We start from the raw sequence: 10,129 nt of genomic DNA, 5'->3' as shown, positions 1-10,129 counted from the left end.
AGGCTTACAATTATCTCTAGTTTCATTTACCGTGAGGCAGCATCACTCCTTACCCATCTTTCAAGTGAGGATCATTCAATTAAAATGCAATTCTCGTCACCCCCATGCACGGATATTTAATTACATTGGGGAGCTCGGCTTCCAATGTCTTCTTCTTCTTTTTTTCTTTCCGGCGCAGCTCTTCGAATTTCACCTCTAAGGCATATTTTCACTCTGTTACTCGTTGGTTAAACAAGGGCATGTATCCATTTGTTAATTGATACAATTACGCATTACGCGTAATGGTCACGTAGGTCTCCAGGCGCGCATCAATCACCGGTCTATTGACCTGCCAAAAACGCTTCTAACGGCTCAAGCTGGGACTGCCCGCTCTCTCTAATAGAGAAAGATAGAAACATCATTGTCATTAACTCCGTGATGGACCTCTGGCCAAAGTGCCAGAAGCGAGCAGAGGGTGGAATTAAAAAATAATAACAAAGCTTAACATTATATATTAGCTTAATTTACAAGTAATTGACTACAAATAAAACAACGGTTCTAAACATCTGGAGTGTGAAAATATGTTTTGGTGCCAAACAAATTTCATTTAATATTTCTTTATTTAACTTTGGATAAGGTTTGGCGTTCAGTGATTCAATAAAGGTGGTGGACTTATTCCAAAAAGTATGTCACGGTGGGGGAAAAAATGGGCAAAAGAAAAGAAATCAGGACAAGAAAGTGTACAGTGCACCTTAAGAAAACCCTGGGCTGGATGTGATTGGCATAGACATTATTCTATCCTTGGTACCCCTGCCGTTCCGGGATTACAGTGACGTCACGCTGATACCCTTGCATGGGTGAATGCTAAAGAACTATAGAGCCACAAATAATAGCACAAGCAGAGTCCATAACTTGGAAGACTTACTTATCCTTTAAGCCTCCTTCAGCCAACACAACAACATTTTTTTTTCCACTTAATGACGCTTAATTTCATTTCTTATCGGATCCTGTAGGGGATTATTCATTCATATAAAACAATCTGCAGCTGCTGCCACTCCAAACTCTCCCTCCTTTTGACTGAAGTCATCTATTATTGAGCGAAAGGCCGTGCGTGGAAAGTGTGTGCAAGACGATGGATTTGAAGTAGAATTGGTTGCAATCGATCAAGGGTGAAGAATATTCCTGATGGTAACAAAGGAAGCAGCAATGTCTTTCTCGCAGTTTGGATATCCTTACAATGCAACTTCACAAGTAAGTCATCTCTCCTTTCATTTCTCTTAAGTTTAAATAAATAGGAATTCAGGAGTTTTGCATATTTTCTCTGATTACACGTAACTGAGATCTAATTTTAATGCGAACCATTTAGCAATCTGCCACTGCTCAGACATTACTGACAGCTATTTTCAGCCATGTGGTTTTGTTGTTAAACCAAATATCGATATACACACACCCATGTCCAATTACGCTGAATTATGAATGAACTCACGTGCTTTTCAAATGACAATACAGATGAATGTCACCGATTGAACACATTGATGCGCGGTGTGGGTGTTAAGCTTGTTTAGGAAAAATATATTTTTTCCTACCAATAAAAGTCATTTTAAAATTTCCACAAGCTGTTCCTGCTCTAAATGACAAACTAGTTGATCAGGGGACAGTCGTTGCTCTCCAGAAAAAGTTATGGAGCAACTTTTAGGTGGATTTTTGTTATATTTTTAGCTTTTATCAGAAGGAATGATAAACTCGTGGAATTAAATTGCAGGATTATTACTGCTTAACTACATTCTGTATTTTATATTTATCCGGATCACATTCGTGGTTTTAAAGTTGTTTAAAAAAATTAAACAGGTCACCTTTTACGCGCAGAACTTTTTATTGTTTCAACATCATTTAAAAACAATTAACATTGACATTGACTTACTATACAATATGTTATTTAATATTAGCCATTTCATAAATAAGAGTGCATTATTTTTGAGTAAAAATACTAGTTTCTCTTTTCCGAAATCTTCTGAATGCTGACTTACCTTGAACTAAGGCAGGTTGCACATGACAATTAAACCTTTTTTTTTTTTTTAGGCAAGCATTTAGCTTTTTTTCCCGCTTCGTCATCTCAGCACAAGTACATTTTTTTGCAGCGCAAAGTCCACAATCAGTTCAGAGTTGTCAGAGATATCCACTTCAGAGCCGAATCCATTAATGACCATTATTTATCCACGACTCTCTTCATGCAGTTTTTCGTGTCGGCAAACCCCAGTACGACTTGCTGCGATTCGATTTCCAGGTCGGTATCTGACGGGACAGGCAGCTCTCAGACCGCCGCAGCCGCAGCCGCCGCCTCCTTCTGCTGCCCCTCCTACGAGAACCGGCTCCTGGCGAGCAGCCGGACGGAGCTGAACGCAGCGCTGGGGATGTACGGCTCTCCTTACGCCGCTGCGGCCGCAGCCAGCCAGAACTACGCCAACTACTTCCCCTACAGCACCGACCCATCCGCTATCTACTCCACTCTGGTGGGCTTCACAGGCGCGCAAAAGCGGGTTGAGGGGGGAGGGTTGAGGGAGCTCAGGTGATCGATCAGAAGGCTTATCAATTTATCTCACACTGCAAACAATTAGGTCTTGAAAGGCAGTTTAATCCAGCTGCAATATTAGCATCTCCTTAGAATTATCAGTGTGAAAATAGCATCAATAAAATGAGGTGAAGAATTTCAGAAATACAAATCACTCAAGAGTCAAAACGTACTTTTTCTGCTTTGCTTCAAAGATAGAAAAACAAGTTACTGTTTGTTTGTAGATCTTTTTTTTTATAAAATTGAAATTTGTTCGTAATTTGACAGAAAAATGTACTTGAAAAAAGAAACGAAAGCAAAAGTCTTGCTTAAACTTTAAATTCCTTGTTTCTTTAACAGTTTTGGTGAAACTACTATTAATGTCTGCAAGAGTGCTTTACAGTAAAAACTGCAGTCACACCAGTAAACTATTCATGAAACCCATGAGATGTAGCTCTAATTCCCATTTGCGTTAAATGGTGTACAGGCTTGTTTTTATATGAGCTAAAAACAAGTTGGTTTAGGAAAACAAAAAATCTTTCAAATTATCTTTTTTAAAAGCATTGAAACAATTTCTCAAAAGCAGTCAAACTTACTACAAACTCTTCCTTTTTTAACAGAATCCACAGTATGACATTAAGGACAGCACAGGCACTTTACACTCTGGCATTACTCAAACTGCTGCTTACTATCCTTACGATCACTCACTGGGACAGTATCAATATGACAGGTGAGTTCTACATTTATGTTTATCCATGTTCATACAGCAAGTCCTAAACATCAAAAGCTATATTTTCCACCTTCACCCTTTTCTTTGATACAGAAATCAGCGTTACACCACATACTGATGCTCCTGGAGATGAAAATCTAATTATTAAAGGATGCAGTAAAGAGATTGACAGGGTCTGTTTGTGCCTGTTTCACTTTGCAGATATGGGACGGTGGACTTTAATGGCACAGCTCGCAGAAAGAATGCCACGCGTGAAACCACCAGCACGCTAAAAACATGGCTGTATGAGCACCGCAAGAACCCCTACCCGACTAAGGGAGAGAAGATCATGCTGGCCATCATCACCAAGATGACCCTCACCCAGGTGTCCACGTGGTTCGCCAATGCCAGGAGACGGCTAAAGAAGGAGAACAAGATGACGTGGTCACCAAAGAATAAGGCTAACGATGACAGAAAGGAGGACTTTAATAAGAGTGACCAGGACTGTGTCACCAAAGGTAAATATTACAACACAGTCTACGGAGAGTTTCCCACTATTTCATGAAGTTGTATACAGCACACGTTTATTTCTCTCATCTAGATTCCAGTGATTGCAAGGAAGAGAAAGAGTTGCACCTGAGTGACCTGGAGGACATGGATGAGGACGACTGTGACAAGCTGGACAGCGACTGTGAAAAGGTGGCAGCAGATGAGCAGGACCTCCAGAGATCCATGGTTGCATCTGGAGCTCCCCTGAAAAGAGACTGCAGCTCTGACCTTCACTTGAGCTTAACAAACAGCTTCCACACTTTCCCCTGCAGTATCAAAGGTGTCACCGCCCTCCCGCATCTCCCATCGGATTTCATAGATCCAATTGTGTCCAAGGCGGGTCCTGCAAGCGTCCCATTAGCAGGAGCGGTGTCCCTGTCTCATTTTGAATCATCAGAAAAGCCACGCATTTGGTCGTTGGCTCGTACCGCAGCTTCAGGGGTTATATTAAATCCTCAGCAGCATGGTACGGAGCTAAGGACAGGAAGCCTAACTGGGGACTGTCAACTACAGAGCAGCAGACTTCCCAGGGCTCCTACTGGACAATGTGGAGCCACAAGAGGCCTGCTTGAGTCTAACAGTGTCACAAATTCAGAAAGCTCTTTCCCTGAGGGCTCATCCTTGCACTCAAAAGTTTACGGCACAGGCAGCTACAGCCACAAAGGCCTCCAACTTCACAGCTCGTCTTATGCTGCCCTTCCAGATACCTGTCAGTACACAGCAATCGAAGGTATGTCTGCAAAAGTTCATTTCCACAACATTCAAATAACACTGCATTTGCGATCCTATTATTTTTCAAATGTGAAAATGCATTTGATTTTATGATAGAAAACAACACTTTCCCAACCTGAAGCAACTTTCTTGAGGTGTGCTTTTACTTGGACACGCAGGATTCTCCAGTGGCAAGGTAGAGAATCAGTCATCTGACCTCAGCGAAGCCTGTGGGACTGTGCAGAACGACAAGGTCACTGCATTCAGACCAGTCATGAAGAGGTGAAGCAGGTGAGTGCCAGCTGCACTGAGCTGGAAGAAACCAGTGAAGTAAATACGCACACACAGGAGGATGAGGCATGAAAGACTCACCAAATATGCTATGTTTCAAGTGTTTCTTTCCTCACATTTAGAAGAGAGCAAAAGAAAAAAAAACACCTTACATAATAAGAACTGTAGGATGAAAATCTTATAAAAATTAAAATATTAATTGTAGTACAGTTTATATATTTATTCCTGATTATAAGAAGAGATATTAACAGCTTTTCATTTATTTTTTCCCTCTGTTTGTTTTCCTCTCTCAGATTTCTGGGGCTTGTCTAACAACAGCTAAATGGGACATTTATTATGCACTAAAAGACACACTGACCATGTGGCGGCTGAGTGTGAGCTGCCTGGTTCTGTTGCAGTGAGAACTATCAAACTGTGGACTCGACTATCATTTTTGCACAACATTGTTTTTTTATGGCGATAAAAAGATTTTATGCAAAAAATATTTCTAGATGCAAAGTGTAAGAGCAATGGCCCAAAATGAAACGGGCTGAATTTGTGTATGGCAATCGTGTAGTGTAGCATAACTTATTTATTTCTCTGTGTATTTAACATTTTTGTTATGTCAACATTTTTGGATTATTATTTATTATGTTTATGAGTCAGGTGTGTCTTATTATTTTTTCTTTTTTTAAATTATGTTTATTGTGTGTATTGTGTGATTTCTGATTGATGTAACTGAGGAAATCTTCCTGGAATTAGTGATTAGGATTGGATCTGCTGTTTTGCGCTTAATTTGGATGTATTTTTATTTTTTATTTTACTTTATTTTTTTTTTGTCACTGTGTTGAACTGTGCGCCCTCCCTCTGTTTGCCTTTCGGGACATTTCTAATACATTTTCTCCCCCCCAAACAGACCATGTCTTTTGTTATTATTTACAGATATGAGCACTCATTCAGCCAATTACAAAACATTTGCATTTGCGCATTTGATCAAAGTTTATTTCATTTTATTTTTAATCTTGACACAACGCCTGAAGCCTCAGCACTAATGGAAGGTCATAATTCAGAGGAGAGACGTGAGTAAAATCCACAAGTCGCAGAAGAAAGGGGACATCCTCTCTGTATTGTCAGCATCTAATCAGGAGTGGCATCAAACACTTTTTTGCTGTTCAGACCGAGCAACGGGGCAGGGGCGGAAGATGAATGCTGCTTTGTCCCCTGTGTAGCGAGCCGCTGCACTAACTTAATATTGTGTTAATTTAAAAGGTCATTTGTAGGATCAAACCCGACAGAGAGGTTCACATGGTCGATCATAAAACCCCTTTGATTGTGCTGGTTTGCTCGTGGAGCATCTCGTTATGGACTAACTCGTTTCTCTCCTACAGACAGACGTAGCCTAATAAGCTGATCACTGTAGTGTGTGATCCATGTTGACGGTCGACAGAAAAAGAAAGAAAGAAAAAAAAAAAGACGCCAATAAAATCCAAACTTTAAATATCAAATGGTTCCGAAAAGATGTCGGATAAAGTAGCTGTCCTTAGGATGATTGTTAGGCACGAATCCACCTGGAGAGTTTAGCTATATTTGAAAGATTTAAATGGAAAAAAAAGAAGAAAAATGATCATAAATCAACAAACCTAAGTTAGTAACACCACTCAATAATTTCTAGTTTGATAAAAAAAAAAACTTGATTACTGTCACAATGACAATGGCGTTATAAATCACTCACTACCGTTTTCTTTTTTCCAACTGTCTTATCCCTCTTTTATTTTTGAATTCCTGTCCGTCTCTGAATTATTACTACACCAGGAAAGATTAAATCGGAATCTGGACCACTATCAGAAACAATACCTGCAAATATTCGAGAGCCTCCACAAACCTCATTTCAGATCGTCTGAGAGGGATTATGCTTGTAATAAAAAGTTTTTTTTCCCCCCGTGTTAGGGCGATTCGGACTCAATACCGTGGAGCTGTGGTCATTCTGCGCGTCCTTGGCTCGTAGATTAATCCGTGAAAAGCTACACAGTGAGGAAGAGGACGGACAAGAATAATAACTTAGGCCTACTCAGATTACTTTTTTATGTCCGGTGAAAAACCCTCGAGGGATAAAAGGCAAATAATAAAAATGTTAATTCCACATCTTTGAAAATACAAACAAGAGATTCAAATGTCAGGGGACAAATGCATTTACCGCTTGACAGCTAAAAATTAGATGTGAAATTAAAGTAACATAAAAGGAATTTATTTATTTAGTTTAAAATGATTCAGTACAAGCTTGTATGGGTTTTCCTGTTACTTTTGATAATTGTGGCATTTAGTTATTAAAACTCAAATTTCAGCTTTTCAACAAAATGGAATATTATATAAGGCAATAGAAAAAAAAAAAGATTTTTATAATGACCAAAACAGTCATAGAGAAGACGGATAAGTGTTGCCTCTTGTCCAGCAGAAACTTATTGATCCCCTCCATAAAGAGGGTAAGCCACAAAAAGTCATTATAAAACAAATGTACTTTTTATACAGCGCTGAATCCAAAAATATTGAAGGGAGGTTAAGCAGAAGGAAAAAGTGTCGTAAGAAAAAGATGAATAAGAAACAGGGTTAACCACAACCTGGAAAGGATTGTGAAGCAAAGTCCATTCAGGAGTTTTTGGCGAGATTTACACGGTGTGGAGTGGTGCTGGAATCAGGGCTTCCACACACACACACACACGCACACGCACACACACACACACACACACACACACACACACACACACACACACACACACACACACACACACACACACACACACACACGTATCCGGCACACAACTACTGCATGGTTAAGCTGCTCCTGACACAGAGATGACATCAGATTCATTTGATTTGGGCTAAGGAAAAAGGAGACTGAACTGTTGCTGATCTAGTCTTTTTGTCTCCTTTACATGCAAGTACATTTCACATATAAATAGAAAATAAAAATCTCAGAGTCTGGAAGAAGAGTTGAGAGGATCTGAATCAAAGATGCTTGAGGTCCAGTGGGAAGTTTCCATTACATGTGATGGATATGGAGGAGGTGCTTCATGCTGGTGTTGGTCCACTGTGCTTCATCAAGTCCAGAATCAGTGCACCCTTCTGTCAGGAAATGTGGGAGCACTTAATTCTTACCTCAGCTGACAAGCTTAATGGAGATGTTCATTTAAAAATACAGCAGGACTTGGCACTTGCCCACACTGATAAAAGCACCGATACCTGGTTTAATGACCATGGTGCCAAAGTGCTGGACTGGGTAGAAAACCTGCTTGATCTAAACCCCATATAGAGTATGTTGTCAAGAGAGGGACAGCAGACATAACAAGACAAGCTAAATGTTAATAAAGCAACCTGGGCTTACACAACACTTCAGGAGAGCCACAGGCTGATGGCCTGTTAAAAATAAACATCTTGCAAGGAACCCACATAATATGACTTTAAATGTTTATATGGAATTAAGACACAGACTGAATAATTAATCATATCCTGATTTATTAAGACGTACCTGTGTACATAAAGCCACCTGTGAGAGATAAAAGGACTCAAACAGCTGGGAACTTGTCACATCAAACCCTAACATTGAAGTATGTTCAAGACATCAAACAGATCAAGCAAAGCAATCTGAAGATGAGCAAAGGGGAACAAATGTATCTGGAGGCAGAAATGATATGAAATGTCCTGCATCTGGATGGATCATAACTTTTACTGCCAGAGTGATAATGACATGCTGCTAATGGAGAGCCGGAGTGTTCTTTGTCCCCCTCTATAATAATCATCCATGATGCATCCATTAATATGTTGCGATGGCATGTATCAAATATTTAACACCAATTTTGATTAAACAGCAGGCAGTAAAGAAAAGCTGCCTTATGCTGAAGGTAATGGTGCATGTACAATGGGATTACCACCATGGTGATGTACCTTGAGTACAGCAGGGGCTAGTTGATGGCTTTGATGTCCCTGAAGCAATTAGCATGTCCAATATGCATCCTTTATAGACAGTATAGACCAGATGTGAAAAAACTGAACCATTATGGCTCTGACTGGTGCCTTGTCACATACATACCATGCTTTATATAGACGCATACCATATATAAGCATTTCACTTTTCCACATTTTGTTACTTTACTGCTCCTAATTTGTGGAACAACTTGCCTTTTAACATTAGTCTGGAACACTTCAAATCACTTCTTAAAACTCATTTTTATCCTTTAGCTTTTCCATAAGGCCTGACATTGTAATTTACTTGCCCTGTCTGTTTTAATTTGTGTTTTATTCTTATGTATTTTATCTGTGTTTTATGAATACTGCACATATCTGGTTTTAAAGTGCTTTATAAATAAAACTGACACCCAGACTGACATCTCACATCAAAACTGATGGAACTTGAGAAGAACTATTAAGAGGAATGGGTGAGACTGCCTAAAGATAGGTGTGCTCAAATAGAGGCATCATATTCAAAAGAATTGAGACTATATTTGCTACCAAAGGTGGATCCAAAATGTATTTATCAAAGGCTGTGCTTACTTACATAAATGTGGCTTCTTGGTTTTTCTATTTTTAATAAATTTTCAAAAATCTAAAACTTTTTCCCCGTCAATAGCACGTTATTGTCATAATGGGATAAATGTGCGTAATTAGATCATAACATAGGAAAATGTTGGAAAAGTAAAGGCAGTAAAAACAGAGAGAACACAAGAGACAGAGAGAGAGGGAGACAGAGAGAGGAGAATGTCTATAAATAAAGCATAAAGAAGATTGTGTATTCAAAATCACGTTTAATGACAATGAGTGAATAGGCATTTTGTCATTTTTGCTATAATGGGGGAGGGGCTAAGCAGAAGATTTTCTGTTTTTCTGACATCTTTTAATCTGAGACGAGACATGAAATCTGTGACAAAATACAGCATTACAGAAGAATAAGTTGTTAAGGTAGAGTATATGCACAGGAAAATCTCCCTAATACACTCCTTCCTCTTGGTAAATTACTTTTTTTTTATCTTGGAGAGGGGGTTTAAGGGGGTGCTTGTGAAAGCGTGTTTGCATAATCCAAAACAGATTTTAGATAATCTGTGAATGAGGCACAAATATGCAAAAAGGAATGAAGGAAAACAAGCTGTGGTAAACATGAATCCTTAAATTGGTTTGACAACTTTAATCTGTTACCATCCCTTGTATGAAATCAGAGGGCGTTTCTAAACCAACATAGAATTTTTCTATCAAAATATCCCATAAATTATATTAAATTAAGTATATTCCCATCGCACCTGTACACATAAGCTACCCCCCCACCCACACACACACATTGTCTGTTGGCCTCCCCAGGCACCCTACTGCCCTTCTTA

At 39.3% G+C, this 10,129-nt stretch overlaps 1 protein-coding gene across 3 annotated transcripts; it reads left to right on the top strand.

Moving 5' to 3' along the window:
* The first annotated feature begins 894 nt into the window (after nucleotides 1-894).
* On the top strand, nucleotides 895-5,419 carry irx6 (iroquois homeobox 6). 3 transcript variants are annotated; one of them, XM_023332043.1, is made up of 7 exons: nucleotides 895-1,230; nucleotides 2,264-2,489; nucleotides 3,148-3,257; nucleotides 3,459-3,754; nucleotides 3,838-4,515; nucleotides 4,676-4,787; nucleotides 5,081-5,419. In XM_023332043.1, the coding sequence occupies exons 1-6, from the start codon at nucleotides 1,217-1,219 to the stop codon at nucleotides 4,780-4,782; spliced, it is 1,431 nt and encodes a 476-aa protein (XP_023187811.1). In that variant the 5' UTR covers nucleotides 895-1,216; the 3' UTR covers nucleotides 4,783-4,787; nucleotides 5,081-5,419. The 3 variants fall into 3 exon arrangements, with proteins under 3 accessions (XP_023187811.1, XP_014329570.1, XP_023187810.1); XM_014474084.2 differs by having other exon boundaries at nucleotides 2,214-2,489; XM_023332042.1 differs by lacking the exon at nucleotides 5,081-5,419 and having other exon boundaries at nucleotides 2,214-2,489; nucleotides 4,614-4,748.
* The last annotated feature ends 4,710 nt before the right edge of the window (nucleotides 5,420-10,129 follow it).

This window comes from Xiphophorus maculatus, chromosome 4 (genome assembly GCF_002775205.1).
Source record: "Xiphophorus maculatus strain JP 163 A chromosome 4, X_maculatus-5.0-male, whole genome shotgun sequence".
Lineage (NCBI taxonomy): Eukaryota > Metazoa > Chordata > Actinopteri > Cyprinodontiformes > Poeciliidae > Xiphophorus > Xiphophorus maculatus.
Note: the sequence above shows the minus strand (reverse complement) of the source record. Positions and strands in the feature narration are given on the sequence as shown.

Excerpts from the sequence above, each read along its gene's own strand:
- irx6 (XM_014474084.2), top strand. The coding sequence starts at position 1,165 with ATGGTAACAAAGGAAGCAGCAATGTCTTTCTCGCAGTTTGGATATCCT. Across the intron at positions 2,490-3,147 it reads CCGCTATCTACTCCACTCTG|AATCCACAGTATGACATTAA; the intron begins GTGGGCTTCACA and ends CTTTTTTAACAG. Across the intron at positions 3,258-3,458 it reads GGACAGTATCAATATGACAG|ATATGGGACGGTGGACTTTA; the intron begins GTGAGTTCTACA and ends TTCACTTTGCAG.